The sequence below is a fragment of the Rhinolophus sinicus genome, chromosome 5 (assembly GCF_057876585.1).
Source record: "Rhinolophus sinicus isolate RSI-liver-muscle chromosome 5, RSI-T2T, whole genome shotgun sequence".
NCBI classification, from domain to species: Eukaryota; Metazoa; Chordata; class Mammalia; order Chiroptera; family Rhinolophidae; genus Rhinolophus; species Rhinolophus sinicus.
Window position 1 is genome coordinate 1333299 of NC_142505.1, and position 17888 is coordinate 1351186.

A 17888-nucleotide genomic window follows, 5' to 3' on the forward strand; every position below is an offset into this window, starting at 1 on the left:
AAAAGAAGTGACGTTTACAATGGAAGAAAGCATTATGGTGGCCGGGAGGGAGGCTTGGGCTGTTTCCCAGCCTGTCATTAATGGCTGTGTCCTCCGTGAATTTATGTCACTTCCTGTGCCTCAGTTTCTTCACCAGTGAAATGAGTGAGTCAGACATATTGTTGCCTTAGCTCTTGCCTGGATGGATAAATAAATATATGTACATATGTATATGTATGTGTATATACACATATGTATATGTATGTGTGCATATCTTGTGTTCAGATTATATTCAATATGTGACGTATGGGGAAAGAATAGACTCTATGGTATAGACATTAATTCTGTATCAAAAGGTGTGAAAACTACATTATACTCAAGTTATCTCTGATCAGTAGAGGTTTGGCTATTGTTTGTGGGCTATAGAAAGAAATAAGTAGGCAAAGATGCGTCATTTAAGGGAGGCAACCGCAGGTCAGTATTGGGGCCGCGCCTGCCTTCAGAGGTTCCCTGTCCCGGGAATTAATTGATGGACACAAGCTACTCCTGAGGGTCTGATCACCCCCAGGGCTTCTGCACCCGGGGCGGTGGACCCTGTTGGTTAAGTTAAAGGAGTGATCACTGCAGGTGGTCCTTATGCCTAAAAGGGGAAGGAAATTGTCCCTATCAGGATTCCATTCAGGGACTGGCACTCTAGGGTTTCTATTTACATTCCAATGAAGCGTGCCTCTTGAAGCTTCAACTTGCACAAGGAAATCTGTGTCAGGGCCACAGTTTTAATTAATGGAAGAAGTGAAGGCTCAGACACAAACTCCCCTTACAAGCAAATGTCAAATGACACCTGTTTCAGTCACGCTGCTGTTTGGAATAACACCGAGGTCCCTGGACCCCTCCCATAACGTGTGTGATGAGTTAGGTGAGGACGAATGGAAAACCAGAGATGGGAAAATCGTTTTCTTCCATTCAACAGAAGCAAAACCAGATTGAGAAAGCCCAGAATTTTGCATGAGCAGCAGCATCTGCCAACAGGGGGTGTGTGTTTGTCTGACATGAAATTATGTCTAAAGAAATCCAGGGAGGAAGTTTGAGGCTTACGTTATCTGTATTTTTGGGCGTCATTGCTATTTCTCTGTAATCTGGCTGCCCCGCACAGCAGGATGCCTTTCTGTGACCCCTCCCCCACCCAGCGCAAACACAACCCACCAAGCAGACGTGTCCAATTGTTCACCGCTCCGACTCCAACTTGCTGACTCTTAGAAATCCTTCCAGATGGCTGCAACATTGCTACGGTAGCTGAATATTTTAACAATCTGGCCACGGTTTCTTGACTGTAAGCCTGAAGCTTTCAAAAGAATTGCAAGGGTTGCAAAAAGAAAGTCAAGGATGTAAAATAAATTATTCAACTAGAAATGTTGACTATCGGACTCCACAGGAATACAGGTTTCCTGAACAAATCGTCCCCTCTATTCATAAAACAGCTATTAGCACTATTGAGATGCAAATGATGTTTTCATTAGGAACACTTAATCCTTCCCCTTAATGAGAAACTGCTAAACGTGCCTTCCCTCAGCTGCGGCATCCGCTCTCTTCACACATGCAAGTGAGAAGCAAACTGAGCTCTAGAAGCCTTTTTTTGAGTGTGAAGTGGCATAAATATAACCCCCATTAATCATATGGGTGCGTGAGTCCACTTTTATTCAGTTTCCTTCTGCTTTCCTGAACCTCCCTTTCCCCCTTCTTTTGTCTCTTCCTTAGAAACTCAGATTCAATAACCAGGATTAGCCACATGGGGAAGGAGCAGTGCTGCCGTGAACTCTGGGGTCCAGCCCACTCTGAAAGCAGCCTCGTCCTCAGGTGGAGGCAGGAGTTGTGTGGTGTTCTCTCTCTCTGTCCTACTTCTTCCTCATTCCTAATGCAGCCAAACTCTGTAACTTAAGCTACAACATCCTAAACATGGAAACACACTGCGTTTTTAAAATTCTATCATACGTATAAGCAGAAACAGCCAGGATGTTTCACCAGGTTACAGGCTTCCTTTCCAGCTGTCCCTAATATGAGTATTGTACATTTAGTTAAAAATAATTAAATCTAAAAGTAAATTAATACAGAGAATATGTTATATATGATATATTTCTATATTATATTGTGCATAATATAAGTCTATTAATCTATAAATTAATATAAGTATATAAAATATGTTTTAAATATATATTAAAATGGCATCTAGAACTTTATAAATCCAGAAATCAAAATATAACCACAATCACATTTGAACTGATTATTTAAAAATAAATTCCCACCAACGATCTTTATTTTGAATCATTTAATACTTTTGAATTTTCAGTAGGGTAGTAAGTATGGATTTATACATACTTACAGGCCCATACTCGTTTTGCCTTTTAAAAGGTCATGAATTCAAATGCAATTCAGTCATTGATGTACTTAAGAAAGCTTCATTTTCAAATAACAAATCTGTTTCTTAAAAGTTACGATTAAATCCAAGTTTGATGGACCTACCTATTTTTATTTACAATATAGATATTTAATAGGAATCTGTTACTAAGAAAATGACCTCTGTATTGTAGGTTTTATAGGTACCTAATGCCCTGTTTTATTTTGTTTTCCTTCTAGTGATAAAATCTAATTATCTTGCTTATTATATTCTAAATGTTCAGACTCTTTCATCTCAGTTTTCAGCACCATAAGATAAATTTATCATCTTATTTTTAAATTTACAATTATGACAAGATGAGTAAACTTTCAACATATGTAATTTTCATCAGTTACCATATATCTTAGGATAATAGATGAAAGAAAGGGATTCAGCGATGGTGTTTTTTCTTAGAATTTTTCATTTAACCGTTCTTTTCCCTCTCATGAGCTCAGCCCTCTCTGCAGGTGACAGGGTTGGGGGAGGTGACACCAGAAGCCCCCGTTCAGCTCTAACAGTCACAGAGCTTAAAGCAGACACCAAGAAGTGAATTACATTTGTTGACTGAGAGGAGAAATAGAACTCTCGATTTTATTATGCGTGGATTTAGGGAAATGTCATCATGACATAACCTCCTTTATTTTATTAATTTTATTGAGATATAATTGACATGTAACATATTAGTTTCAAGTGTACAACGTAATGATTGATGTTTGTATATCTTGTGAAATGATCACAATATGTCTACTTAACATCCATCACCACACATAGTTACACATTTTTTTTTCTTGTGATGAGATCTTTTCAGATCTTCTCTCTAGCAGCTTTCAGAAATACCGGGGGTGCCAAAAATATGTATCCACATGACTTGTATTCATCTTTTGTTATAGTTATATATTGAATATTACAATTTTAATACAGCTTTTTTCTTTCTTAAAATGGGCACCCTCTGTATAATGCAGGATTGTTCACTGTAGTCCTCACGCTGTACCTCACATTCCCTCATTTTCACATGCTCTAAAAGCAAAAGTCTTCGTTTTCTACTGAAAATATGACAATTTTCATGTTCATGGAACTTCTTTTCTAACTCAAATGTTTAATTTGTTGTGGTTCCATAAATAGGCAGAAAAAGAAAGCATCAATACCCCCAGAAATGCACACACATACAAAAGAATCCCTTCCCCTCAGAGTGATATACAGTTTATAATTTGGACTGTTGCATTTTAAACTATAGGTTGTAGATTATGAATAGGGATATTTAATTTGGGATTTAATGAAGTCCACGCCCTATAAAATAAATACTTCTCTTGTTGGACTTGAACTTGACAGGGTTATTTGTATATTTTAGTTTTCCTGGTGAATTTATAGGCATTTTCTTTTTACATAATCCCTTTTTTCTTCCTTTGTTAAAAAAAATGTTTTAAATGACATTTTTTATTTTGCACATTCATGTACTTTGAAGACTTACCTTTTTGACTAAAAATGGCAATTGAAAAATGTCTTGGGGGAAATAACCAGCAACACTTGATGGGAATTACTACCTGCAGGTATTGTGCAATTTTCTAGAAATCAAATTACCCAAACCATCCACACTTTAATCTTTTATTCGCTCCTGACATAGTAACGTACTTAAGGTGACAAGACATGACAGCAATGTTTGCGCTGAAGAAAAACGTCTCGTTCTGTACTGAACCCACCTCTCAGCATTAGAATATTGGAGCATTAGGCACAGAAAGATGGAAGTAATTTAAATATATTTTTTCCTTCATTGTTTTGAGGGCAAAAAAGCTGAACCTTGCTTTTAGGCTTCCCCTCGCCCCTCCAAAATAAATCTTTAGGAAATCAAGGTCCTAGATAAATAGATAGATATGAATACGGATATACAATGCTACAAGCCATTAACTAAGAAATATTTCAAATAAGGCTGAGCACTTTAATTTTACTAAAATCCTCAAAAACATGTTTTTAAATATCAGCATTTTCAGGCTCCTTGCTGAGGCTCGAAAATAAGCTGTCGCCAGCACCAATAAATGCTCCATCTGCTCGTTCCTCCTCCATTTTCTGTTATCGAGCTAGAAACTTGTGCAGCTAAGCAGTGATTGCAGGTAACTGTTTTTAGCATGGCAGATGTGTTACCCACGCTGTGTCCCTGTTGGAACACAAGCCCAGCGCTGAGCCCTGTCGTGACTGCCACCTGCTGGTGCGTCCTGGAAGTGCAGGCCTATCATCTCGGGACATTCTGGCCCATCAAGCCGCTCATTTGCTCTTGGCTGTATTTGCAGAGCCCCCTCGATGGACGAAGAAGCCCCAGAGTGGTGTGTACAGCACGGGGGGCAGTGGCATCTTGTTATGTGAGGCTGAAGGAGACCCTGCGCCCACCATCAAGTGGAGAGTCAACGGCTCGCCAATTGAGAGTGAGTGAGCCGCCAGTGGTGACCAGTGAGGCTGAGGCTGTGCCTGGCTGGGCCGGTGACCTCACACACCTGGATGTGTGGAGAATGGGGATGGGAAGTGGCTGGGCCAGTGGGCAGATCTACTCCGGATCTGAAATTACATCTTTCTAAGCCATTTGATGTATGCTTAGGTGTATGGAAAAGCTGTGCGTCATATTTATGCTGGTTGGGCCATTACGTTAATTTTATATGTAAAGTAAAGCACCTGAAAGAGAGGGAGGAAAGACGATGGTGGCGCTGTCCCTCACCCAGTGAGTACCCAGGACAGCGACCATATGGCTGAGAGCACAGGGTGTTGGCCTGTCCCTGACACCCTGCCCTGGGCGCTGCTCTGTACGGGGACCTACTCTGGCTGTCCTTCCATTGTCCTCGTCTCCATGACTGGGGCAGTGCACAGAGACAGAGGCATACAAACCTCAGACCCGTGTCCCCCACCCCTGGCTCCCTGCATGTTGTCAGCCGAGTTCCAGTGCCCAAGACTGGAAAACGCCCCCTCTAAGGGGCTCCCCAGATGGCCCGGGCATGGAAAGGCGGCGGCCCAGGACTGGCGGCTGTTCTCCCCACCCCGCGGTGCTCGGGCACGGCGCCCCAAGCAGTCCCAAAGCCCCTGTCTGGAGCTACAGCCCTGGTCATTCTGAATGTTACTGTAGGAGCACACACGTATTTTGTGAACTGATGCACTCAATTAGAGTGTCCACAGTATTGAGACATGTATGTTTTGTTTCTTTGACACTGGGCCCATGTATGTCGAGGGCGGCATCCCGGCCGTGCGCTTTCCTCGCTGTGTGACCTGGAGCTGTGTACTGAATCTTCTGCAGCTTTGGGTTTTCACTGAAACGGAGCTAATGGTAATTGGCTGAGGAAAGTATGGTTAACCTTCTAGGATCGCGGCTCATCTGTAGGACACTGTGGTGGTTTATAAGCTCGGGGGCCGGGCTGCCCGTGTTTGTGCCCATTCAGCCCCGAGTGACAGGGCATGTCACTGACCACATGTCACCGTCTCCAGGGTGGTTACGTGGATGAGAGGACACATCACGCACAGGGACGCTCCTTGTGTATCTCCTGACACTGCTCACGTAGCAAGCGCTCAGGGGACCTCAGGCTCGTTCTCAGTGTCCTCACATCTGAGACTTTCCCCTCAGCTCCACAGAGGACAGAATGAGAAATGAAACGGGGCTGTAGGCAGGTCAGGGGGGAAGGGAAACAACCGATGTGTGTGAAGAACGGTAAGGACCCTAAGAGGGACGCACACTGAGACGTCACATCACACACCTGATGTCTGAATGACGCTTGCTGGTCACGAGAACAGTGGTCACATGTTGCTTTGAAGCTGCGAGTGAGTCTTGGAAAGGAGGCACCGGTGTTCATATCTGACGGACTGAGCCTCAGTAAGGTTCCTAGGTGGCGTCCCATTGTGGGCACTGGCCTGACGGGAGGGAGATAGCAGGGAGGACAGTGGATGGTCACTGCTGTCCTGGATCTGTCACTCTGCTGGGGGTCCAGGCCGCAGACCAGCAAGCACACAGAGGTGCTGTGGGGTGGTCCAGGCAACAATGGCTGGTGATGGGAACGTAACAGAAGTTCAGGTGCAACAGAGCTGCTATTTCATTTTGAGGTGACGAGAGTAAGACCCCTGAGGTCACTTGTTCTGAGTAGAGACCTGCCAGGGGTGAGGGAGGTGGCCCTGAAATATCTGTGAAAGACCTGGGTCCAGGGGTCAGTGAGTGCAAGAACCCGGGGACACATAGAGCGTAGACGAGACGCAAGGAGCCCAGGGTGGGTGGGGCGGGCAGTGCCAGGACAGGGCTTCTGTCGGGAGGGACAGGGCCATGCCACCTGCAAAGGCGAGAGCCCGAGTAGGGCTGGGGTTTTTTGTAGTAACATTGGGCAGGTCGTCGAACAGGGACGTGAGCTAATCCGTCAGCAGAAGAGACTTCCAGCCTCTGAATGGAGAACCGACTGCACAGTCCCATCTGTGTCCCTCAGGCACATTCCCAGCTACTGTGTTGTCCTCCCGCCTCTTGTTTGTAGTGTCACAGCAAGGGAGGGGACTGGGCGTTAGAAATGAGGCCAACCTGTGGGCCATGTAACTCCCTTTCTCTGGAACCAGTCCCCTCACCTCCGCCATGGCCACGTTTGTTCTGATCCAGGAGGTCTGAGCAGAGTTCATGAGATGACGTGTGCTACATCCACGGACGCTTTTGGTCCTTAATGAAGGCACCAGAAGTGTCAGGTCTTCTCACGTCCAACATTTCCAGAATTGTACCTGGACCAGGAGTGGGGCAGGATTGATTGTCAGAAAGGAGAAACCATGGCCCCTGTTTTCTAAGCCTCTCAAGGAGGGAAAACAACATATATGAGCTACATACCTGGGGTGGTTGAATAGCAAGCACTGCACTTGAACGGTGTAGATTAGAACATTCCAGAAGGGCAGAGAGATGAAACACAAGAGTAGGTGTGTGTGGCCGCAGCCAGGGGCCGAGGGCTGGGGGTCAGGCTGTGTCGGTCATGAGATTTATGCCGGGCTGTCTCAGGACCTAGATTACAAGAGCCGTGACCTTCAGATCCCAGTGGGACTTGAATGCGAAACAGAAGGTCTGGATTCTTACTTCAGGGTGTGGAGTCAGAAAGGCAGTGAGCGAGAGGCAATAGATATTTTGGCAATCAATATTAATTTAAAGGAAGATTGAAACTGCAGAAGGGTCTGGAAATAAAAACCCGGGATTGATGTTAAGAAAGTCTAATGAATTGGCTTCAATGAACTATTATTCACCCTAAATTGGTCTTAAAATATAAATACTGTGTGACACACTTAAAAAATGGTGTATAAATATTTTATGTCGTATTTTTTATCAAACTGACATTGTGTGATCTCTTGCAGAAAACCCATTTGCTGGGGATGTCCTCTCCCCCAGGGAGGTCAGCTTTACCAACCTGCAGCCGAACCACTCTGCCGTGTACCAGTGTGAGGCGTCCAACGCCCACGGAACCATCCTCGCCAACGCCAATGTGGACGTTGTAGGTGAGCCTGCCATGAGCAGCCTGCCCCCTCGTTGGTCCTAAAGGGCCGCGCTCAAGGTCACACATGGCACTGAGTGTTTGACACAAGAAACGGGCAAAATCAAAGCACCTTTCCTCTTACATGTGGGCATTAACTTCATACTAAAGTGAGACTTTCAGAAATGTTCTGCATTTGGATACTTTTTGAATCCAAGAATGTACACCGTGGCATTCAACTGTTTTCTCATCGCATCAGTGCAGCGGGGCGTGGGGCATTGTAATGGGCACATGTTGTTTCTCACATGAAACTTTAACTGTGTGATTTTTCAAATAGATGTCCCTCCACTGATACAAACTGAGGACGGAAAGAACTATGCGGTGGTGGTGGGGGCCAGCACCTTCCTACACTGCAGATTCTTCGCGTCCCCCAAGGCGGCCGTGTCCTGGTAAGCCGGGCAGGGCTTCTCAGGAGGATGCCAGCTGTAGAAATGCCCCCTCGTTTCCTCCGCCATCATTTGACGGACTGCCCTGTTCCCATGTCACATGTGAACCCCACGCCTCTGAGAAATGAGGTCGCAAACTTGGTCACCTCCTTCTCCTGGAAGCATTGACCGGATCTCTTGGGGTTTCTTGCATGGGGAAAGTGGAAAGCCACCTGTGCTCACGAAGGAAAGCAAAGAATTGAAATGATCACGAGAATGATTTTATCGGTGGAGTTGGTTTTCACTTGGGGTTTATCTAAGGTCATGTATCCCTTTATTGTGTTGTTTGGGACAGAATCTAAATAATTTTCTAAGCCTGCATCTCATTCTGTATACACAGGCTTGAAACGTCTCCAACACATGTTTTGAATTTAATTTCAATGTACTGATGGCGTAGTAAGTCCAAACACACCTCTATGTGGTCTGCCATGTTTGTCACCTTACTATACATGTGGACAGACTGTCTGGAAGTGACTCTGCCATCTGGGGCAGGGCTGGGATGGGAGCCGGGAGAGCGAGGCAGGGCCCACAGTGCTGGGGAGGACCCTGCCCGGGTCCAAACTGTGTGTGTGGTTCTTGTGGCTATTCATCGCAGTAGTTTTGATTATTGAAAATACTCCATTAAAATGTGATTTATTTTGATTATGGACATTTTTTGGCGCCCTCTTAAGTTTCGCCTCTGAGGCAAGTGTCCCTCTCTCCTCTGTCCTGAGTGAAAGCAGCAGAGTGTGTTCTGCAGACCTTTAGCTCCAGCGGCCTATTACTGTGACGTGTGCAGGGAATTCACGTTGTGGCAGCAATACCTGGGGACAGATGGCTGTGGGAAGGTGACACGAGCTCCAGCAGGTAGACGTGGTCCCCACGCCCACCCAAAGGGGACATTGCGTCAGGTCTGCTGAGAGGGATAAGCTTGAGTGACATCGCGCCACGCGCCCTATGGGTTTACGCCTTCTGTATCCACAGGGAGAAGGTGGAAGAAATGAATCCGCTTGAAGGCCCGCGATTCCAGGTCCACAAGGACGGCACCTTGCAGCTCGACGGGGCCACCGAGGATGACGCTGGCCAGTACTCGTGCTGGGTGGTCAATGCGAAGGGGAGGGCGGTCGTCACGGCCAGTCTGGATGTTCGAAGTAATTTTAGTTTTTACTCTGCATGCATTCTCCCATGGGCTCTCTTTGTCTTCGTTTTCCCAGATGAAGTCTGATTTATGTTAGAGCACTTGTTGAAATTCCTCAGGCCTGTTCACCCCTCCTAGGCTATGTTTTGTCTGAAAGACCATCTGAAAATGAGAGGACACACTGACGGTGTGTATGCGGCTTTCTATAGGATTTTAAGAGGAAGTAGGTGTTCTCAGTGTGACTGGCAGGATCCACACATGGCCCCCTAGGGTGTTTCTGTAATTCTATTGTATTTCAATAACCAAGCAGCTTAACATTGGCCACAATCAACTCTTAGAGCTGGAAGTTTCACAGACACACTTAGCAAAGTGCGGCTTCACGGAGCCCAGGCGTGAGGATGGGGAGGTCTCCTGTCCCGACTTTGAACTGCGAACAGCTTTGTGTTTTCTCTGCACAACCAAGTCCTGGGAAGCCCGTAATAGCCGCTTGCATCTCAGTGACATTTTGATTTCAGAATTGCTGAGAGCGTCCTTTTTAGGACAGCGCACAGACTAGAAAGGGCCTACAGCCTGTGCGGAGGACACGTCTCCTGTGACGTGCGGGGCTGGGGCCCCCTGCCCACTGCGTAGGGGACAGAGCACACGTTCGCTCAGCTATGTGCCTTCGCTGATACCTGCACACCCGCCCCCACACCCTCCCCTCCTTCCTTCCCTCATCCCTTTTTCTTCTCTTCTGCCTCATATTTGTTTCTTTCTGTACCCTGTTATCCAACACGCCAATCACACGGGCTGTAGTTTTAAAGCACATGCTTCTTCCCCGGTGGTGTCTTCTCTCTGATGTGGCTGCATTTTCAGGTGTCGTGTACAATTTTAAAACGTCCTTGAAAGTCCAGGAGATGATTCTTTTTGTACTTCATAAAACCAGCCTACATCAAAGTGAAGCAATTCAGCCAGGTTCAAAGTCAGGCGGGGGAAGCCAGCCAGCCATCCAGACGAAGCTTCACATCCCTGAGCCCCACACTGTGCTGGACCCTCAGGGGACCCCAAAACCGCTTGTCACCACAGAGGTGGTCACTGCCAGACTGCTCAGGCCATTCTTCTGTTCATTTGCTTGTTAAGGAATAAATAGAAATCCCATCAGTGAAACATTAAGGACACAGTTTTTGCATATACATGATGAATGTCAAAAATTAAAACAGGGATGTCGTGGTTGAATGAGGGGCCGTAGGCGAGTGGTGGAAAGAAGAAGAGCTGCGGGCTCTGCCTGACGCGGGTTCAAGCCCCAGCCCAGCCTCTCCGCAGTCAGCAGCTCTGGCATCATTGTCGACTTTCTTTTTAGCCTTAAATGCTCTTGTCTGTAAAGTGGAAATATTGATATTCATAGAATTGTTATAATAATTAAATGTGGTAATGACTGAACATCCTTGCCGAGTCCTGGTAAACAGAGTCGATGCCACTGAATGGTGTCTGTTACCGTGTTGCCCCGAAAATAAGACCTAGCTGGACAATCAGCTCTAATGCATCTTTTGGAGCAAAAATTAATATAAGACCTGGTTTTATTTTACTATAAGACTGGGTCTTATCTAACATAATGTAATGTAAGACCAGCTTTAATTTAGAATTGGGAGTAGATGTTTAATAATTCACTTAAAATTAACTCAAGGTTATTAAAACTAATAATCTAAGTTGTGCCCGGGCTCCCGATAGTCCGTTTTATTAACACTTCCAGTTTTTAATCAGGGTAGATAGTGAACATCAGAACATGATTGTGGAACGGGAGGTCAGCTGGTGAGATCGTGCCTGAGAGGGTCACAGTGTGACCAAGTGCCACCTCGGGGTAAAGTATATGTTCCTTACATGGCCTCTGAAAGTAGGCATTTTGAAACAATCGTAAGAAAGCAGACATTTGTCACGACAGCCATGCTACCAGCATTTGAGCTCCGTGTGTGGACACTGCTAATTTACTTTGAAAATATCACGCCACCTCCTTCCACAGGAATTCCGCAAGTGTTCACTGAGCGCCTCCTGTATGCAGCCCCTCTAGGCCCTGGGGTGCTCTGGCGCAGTGAAACAGGCCGAGGCCCCCCTTCCCGGGCCTGCGTCCAGGTCCCCCGCCTTCTTGGGGACAGGGCACCTGTTCCTGGGCTCCACCCTTAGCCGACCCCACTAGTAACAGACGCAACAAAAGAAAATCCACTGATTTTCCTTTTTTCTTTATGGTACTTTGGTCACATGTCCAGAAGCACTAGAAGGAGAAATTGTACTGTGCTCAGCATCCGGAAGCATTTGTTCGCTCACGTTCTCCTTTCCCCCCAAGCCTGGGAAATAGTGATGGAAATCGCTAAGCTGTTAATTAGTATTTCCACTCGAATTTTGTGAGTTGCCCAGGCTTGTGTGGGAAGAAGACAGCAATGATGTGTGATGTCAGGAAATTGCAGTGCCACAAGCATCGCGTGAGATTTTGGCGTATGTGGACACCTGTGGGTGACCCCGTGGCAGGCATGTGACCACGTAAGCTGTGCTCGCAGTGCTAACTGGTGTCTTTGTTTGGTGCAAACAGATGCTACAAAAGTTCGCGTTTCTCCTGTGAGTCCTCGCGTCCCCACGTCGCACACCCTGGAACTGCACTGTGAGAGCGAGTGTGACGCCCACCTGAGGCACAGCTTGAGGTTATCCTGGAGCAAAGATGGCGAAGCCTTTGAAGTGAACGGCACAGAGGATGGCAGGTGGGTGAGCGCTTATGATGGAAACAGGTGAACCATGTTGACACTGAGTTAAAATACTGGCCTCCCTCGATGGAGCTCAGTCTTCGCGATGACACTGAAAAGTCATAGTTACCTGTCTCACTTTGCTCTCACGTGTGTGTGTCCTTGTTTTGGTGACCGGCTTTCTCTGTCATGTGTATCGTCCTGCTCGTGCCTGAAACAGAAGTGATTGTAGGAACTCCAGGCGTGTTTATTGCTTGGTGCTCAAAAACAAAAACAAAACAAACGACATTGGAAAGAGGAGGAGACAGCCGAGAGGGGGCTGCCCACTGAACTTTCGGGTTCTTAGTTAGCAGACACTGCCGGTGTGACGCCGCCATCTCCACGGCCATTGCCCACCCCCACCCCCACACTGGTGCTGCCAACGAGCCCAGCCTGCCATGTCCCCTCACCTGCCAGCCCCAGGAATCTGTCCCGTCAGCAGAACCCGAATCACACCCAGAAGGAACCCTTCCTGCCAGAAAGCGTTGCCAAGTCCATGTTTGCGACTTCCAGCCCCTGTCGTGAGGATATAGAGAAAGTCTAGGAGAAGGAACGTAGGAGGAAGGGTGAATGGATGTCCAGTAGCCTTAGACAACGCGAAGTACTTCAGGAAAGGAAAGTGGTGTTTCCCGAACGCCCACGAGGCCTCTGAGAGTGGGCGGAGGTCAGCTGTTCTCCTTTTGTATCTCGCTAAGCGGGTTGGCACTGGGCACCTGCCGCCCACTGTCCCTGCACCATCACTCTGGAGAAGGACGCCTGGACGTCTTCTCCCAGGACCTGTGCGCCTTAGACCAGACAGCAGCGAGGGCCTAATAAGGAGCATGGACTCAGGAGCCCAGTGGCCCGGGTTTGAACCCCGTTCTGTCACTCTGACCTTGGGTAAGCAGCTGAACGCCTTCCTCTGCACCTTAGTTTTACATTCTACGTACAACATAGTTTGGTTAAAACAAATGTTGAAGGTACTTTCCTCGTAGGGTTTCTAGAAGTTGACACATCAAGCGCCTAGAAAGTCTGAAGTACTGAGTGCAGTTTGGTCCCTGTGATTCCTGCCCTCACGTCTCCAGTGGCCAGTCTCATTTCTGTGATCTGCTTGGCCTCTCCTGGTGGCGTGTGTGCATGTGTGTGTGTGTGTGTGTGAGTGTACATGAGTGTGAGTGTGAGTGTGGGCATGAGTGAGTATGAGTGTGTGTGCATGTGTTTGTGTATGTGAGTGTGCATGTGTGTGCGTACACCTGCGTTCCGCCTCTACACGAAGGCCTCCATCCCAGCCTGGCACCTCGTCCCCCGTCACCCTCCGATCCACGTAAAGGTTTGTACAGAGGCAGCATAGGTGTGGCAACCAGGCATCACTGAAACGAGAGGAGATTAATTCTTGTTCCCTGAGAGGCCACTGCTGCAGCAGACATCTTATGCCTTAGGTTAGATCTCAGTGGATTTGTTAGCAGCTCAGATCCCCCAAATTTTCCTCATTTGTCAGTACTGTCCAGTGATCAGCGTCTTGCATTTGACCCCTGGGCTACAGCCAAGAAGGGAATGACCGCCCTCCTTGTGGGTGATGCTCCCTGAGCCCTGAAGGCACAGCAGCTCTGGGGCCCAGCTTTAGTTTCTGCCGGATGCTGGACTGACCCTCAGGGGAGCCTCTGCTTGTTAGTGACCTAACAGGTGACACGGATGGGGGGGCCGGAGAGTAGAAGTCCCTGGACTGGGGAGGCCACACCAGGAGCAGGCAGGTGAGGTCACAGGCGTCGGCTGCATTTCTGCCGACATCGCCGAGCGCCCGTTTCTCACCCCTGCTCAGACACTTCTCCTCGTCGCCACACCGAGGACCAGAAGCTTCTACCTAGAAAGAGGTAAACTTCTGATCCAAAGGCACGTGGAGAACACCGAGAAGTGAAAACTCCTGTCCCCTGCCGCGTGGGACAAGCATGGGGCCGTTACACCCAGTGCGTGCTCAGTCTGTCACTTTCCCTCATTAGTCCGTTAGGAAGGCCGAGAGCTCCCAGGAATTCCCAGTGGGTTTCGAGCCTGCAGGTGGCCCCAGGCCAAACACGATGGTTAGGAGGGAGCAACTGGAGGGTGGCCGTGAGCGGAAACCCTGTTTAGAGTGTGTACTGTGCTCAGCAGGTGTGATGGGGACTGTTGGTGACGATTGGCAGAGCCCAGGACAGCGTCCTGCGGGAGAGACTGGTGGAGAGTGAGGGGACTGTGTGGTTTGAGGAGGAAGGTGGTGGACCGAGGGGGGAAGGCCTGGGGGGAGGGCTGTTTCCCCTCCGAAATAGCAGTGCCTGCATGGGGGACCTCACAGATGTAGATGCAAAGTGAGAAACCATCACAAAAGGTAGAGGCTATGAGCGAGGAGGGTCCCTCCTGACAGGTCAGGAGCTGATGTGATGCAGTCAAGCAGATGCCGGAGGGGCAGGGGTTGGGGCATTAAAGCGTCCCCGCAAGCTCCATGACTGCTGCTGACCCAGCAGGGGCACCACGTGGTCAGTGTTGCCAGCAGCAGCCTGTGAGGGGGGGCCTGGCAGGCTGTGCACCAGTCACTTCATGTGCTCCCCCATTTTCTCCTCCTGAGAACAGAGAAACACTACTGTCCCATGTTGTAGACAAGGTGAGTTAGGCCCAATGTTTCAGTAAAGGTTCCACAGGTCGTAACGGGGGGGCCTGAGCCTCCACCCCAGGGCTGACTCTGCGACCCCAGGAGAGAGTCGCTTTGGCAGAGGTCCCGGCAGGACTTGGTTATGACACAGACACCATGGGGCGAGACACCGTGGAGATGAGGGAGGCGCACGCGGCCGGGGGTGGGCAGGAGAGGGTGGCCGGCAGGTTGGGGTCACAGCAGGCTTCTTGGGTGAATGCAAACCAGAGAAGATTGGAAGGATGGAGACAAAGACAGACAGTGGGTCTCATGAGACCACACCGGGGCCACACGACCTAGGTGTCACAGCCAGATGCAGGGCCTGGCCCCAGGTCTAGAAGTATCAATTGTGAACCTGGACAGAGGCCAGAACGTCACATGTTTAATAAGCTGCCGAGGTCACAACCCTGAGGACCAGTGGTCACTTTGCCTGGACGAATCGGAGGCCCTGGGGTGGGTGTGTGAGGTTCAAAGTCACTAGTTCTGGGACGTGTGTTACTGAAATGTTGCTCTTTTGTTCTGGTTGACGCGGCCCTGTGCCCGCTGGCAAATCTGGCAGGAAGACAGCGGGTAAGATCAGCTCCCACAGGGCGCCCGACAGCCCCGTGTGAAGGGCTGACTGAACGGTCTCCCTTCACCTGAGCAGTAAACGCTTCTGCAGTTGTCAGCACGTGCAGCCCTCCGATGCTGTGCCCTGTGGACACAGCTGACGTGAACCGGGCGCAAAGCCCTGTCCTGGTTAGGACTGTGGTGAGACTGGTGACGAGCAGGACCAGGTAGCGATCCCAGGATCGCTGTGGGAACAAGCCGCTTCATCTACACTCAAAGGGCAGGTGCAGGTTAGATTTCACTCCAGTTTCAAGTGGTTTTGTACAGTTCAAACTTCTCAGCATTTCACAGGAGTTTTCCATTAAAAACCTCAATTATGGAAGAGTTCCTCTCCCTTCCTTCCCACAGGATGACAGTATTTATTCCAATAAACAGGAAACTGCGGTGAGTATATTTCAGAGTTAGTGGAACGGTATTAGGAAAACCACGTGTGCAGTTACGTTAACATTACCTAAGTCGGACAAAGGGTATGATTCATATTAAAAATGTTCATGTAGTGAGCTTGATGAAAAGTCGGCAAAAATAGAACAAATGATGAACAGCCACGAGCTGCAGAAAGAAGCGCCGGTCTGCCACCTGCTGTTCAGATAAATCCCATCGGACCCTTAGCAGATACTGACATACTTCTGCTCGTGCTGGAGGCCGAAGGAAGCCACACTGGCAGGTTGGGGACTCCAGCTCCTGGCACTCCGGCTGCTGGAACTGGGGGGCCCAGAGCTCTGCCTGTGTAAGGAGCAGCCCTCCTGGTCCTAGTGGGGGTTCCCGGAACACCTACTTGAGTAAGAATTATTCAGATGTATCAGAGCTGTTGTCAGGCTGGTATGGTCTCCAGACTCACCAGGTGACACAGGTCTAACCCTGGCGCTGGCACTGCACACGCTTGGATTTGGTCACTAAAACCAACACCAAACAAACCTGATCCTTTTCGTGCTGTGTAGACGTGGTAAACTTGAGGAATGCTTTATCTCCAGTTTTCACCGGTGGCGTTCTCCAGTGAAATCTGCATTGTGTGAAGATGGTTTTTTTCTTCTTTCTTGAATGGCTTTCGATGGGGACTTATGTTTTTGAAAGATCACGTTTCTCCTGTTCGTGCTGTTTCACTGTCCTCATCCTCATGCTTCTCCCTGCAGGGTAGCTATCGACGGAGCTAGTCTGACCATATCCGCTGTCACTCTGGAGGACCAGGGCATTTACGCCTGCTCTGCTCAGACTGAGCTCGACAACGTCACTGCTGTCACCCAAGTGACCATCCTGGGTGAGGGCACTCTGCTCGTTTTCTTTCCATTGCTGATCAAACCCACTGTTCTCACACAACTCAGTCCCTGCGTATAACTTGCTAGTTTGAATTTTTCAATTAAATAGTAACCCACTTTCCATACTTTTTCCTCTTCCGCCCAAGAAATTAGCGAATGCTTAATCCCCTTCTCTGGGTAGTGGGAAGTAGGTGACATCTCGGCCGCGACACCTGAAGCTTGCCTGAGTTCCCAGAGCATGCCAGCCGCCCTTTCCTGGTGTGCAGAGAAGTGGGGCTCAGGGTGGGGGCGGCTGGTGTGCAGGGGTCAGGGTGGGGGTTCCTGGGGTTGCACAGTGGCCATGCTCTAAACGAGAGGCAGGGTGGCAGGGCCTGCAAGGGATCTGCAAGGGGATGCCTTTCATTTATTTTTCAAGTGACAACTCTAATTAGAAGGCAGTGTGCCCCCTCACTAGGCAGGCAGTTCAGTTGCCCCTGGCATCACCGCATTTAAGGCTCTTGGGCCGTCCGCAGGGTGTCTGTCCAGTCTGCCTCCTGAGTAACTGCCAGCTCCCTGCTCTGGAAAGCTGACCTGTACGCATGGCGTCCACCGGCCGCCCACCCTCAAGCTGTGTGCAGCCCGTGGGAGCCCTGGCAGCACAGGGTGGGTGTGTCCTCCCCCCACTGGGCTGGCTTTGTCCCAGCACCGCCTGTCCCGGAGACCCTCCCCACACGTCTCTCCGTGGGGTTCCAGTAACTGCTCCCTCTGCCCCCCGCATATCCAGCCAAATCTCTTAAAAGACTCTTTACTGAAAACTCTTTGAACTATCTGGAATTGTATTACTGATACAGACATTTTTATGGTTTTCTCTTAGAATTCTGCTCAGTCTTTCCCTTAGTCTGTTGGTATTCCTCCAAAGTGTCTGGTTTTGCCTACAGTCCTTTATCAGGTGTCTGGATTAATCGTTATTAATAGTAGGCTCTGGTTGCTGGGGTGCACAGGTAGGTGGCAAACGGTGGGGTGCAGCTTGTGAGGAAGGCATTCAGTCCCTTTGGAGGAGGCTGGCGAGGTGTGCGCGAGCAGGCTGGCTGAAGTGCTTCCCATGGAGCAAGGCCGCCGTGTTTCAGGCGAAATGAGTGGCCCCCAGGCCAGGTCCCACCTAAATAATCCTAATAATAACAGCTATAATAATAATAAGGG

The 17888-nt window shown here is 48.8% G+C and overlaps 1 protein-coding gene across 16 annotated transcripts in view; it reads left to right on the forward strand.

The window, feature by feature from the left end:
- CHL1 (cell adhesion molecule L1 like) overlaps positions 1–17888 on the forward strand; it is a 150616-nt gene that overhangs the window by 108999 nt on the left and 23729 nt on the right. For all 16 annotated transcript variants that reach the window (XM_019755808.3, XM_019755807.3, XM_074312206.2 and 13 more), the window contains 6 exons: positions 4693–4824; positions 7745–7885; positions 8198–8309; positions 9309–9475; positions 12023–12188; positions 16587–16711. In XM_019755808.3, coding sequence (XP_019611367.3) covers positions 4693–4824; positions 7745–7885; positions 8198–8309; positions 9309–9475; positions 12023–12188; positions 16587–16711 — 843 coding nt within the window. The remainder of the gene's footprint in view (positions 1–4692; positions 4825–7744; positions 7886–8197; positions 8310–9308; positions 9476–12022; positions 12189–16586; positions 16712–17888) is intronic.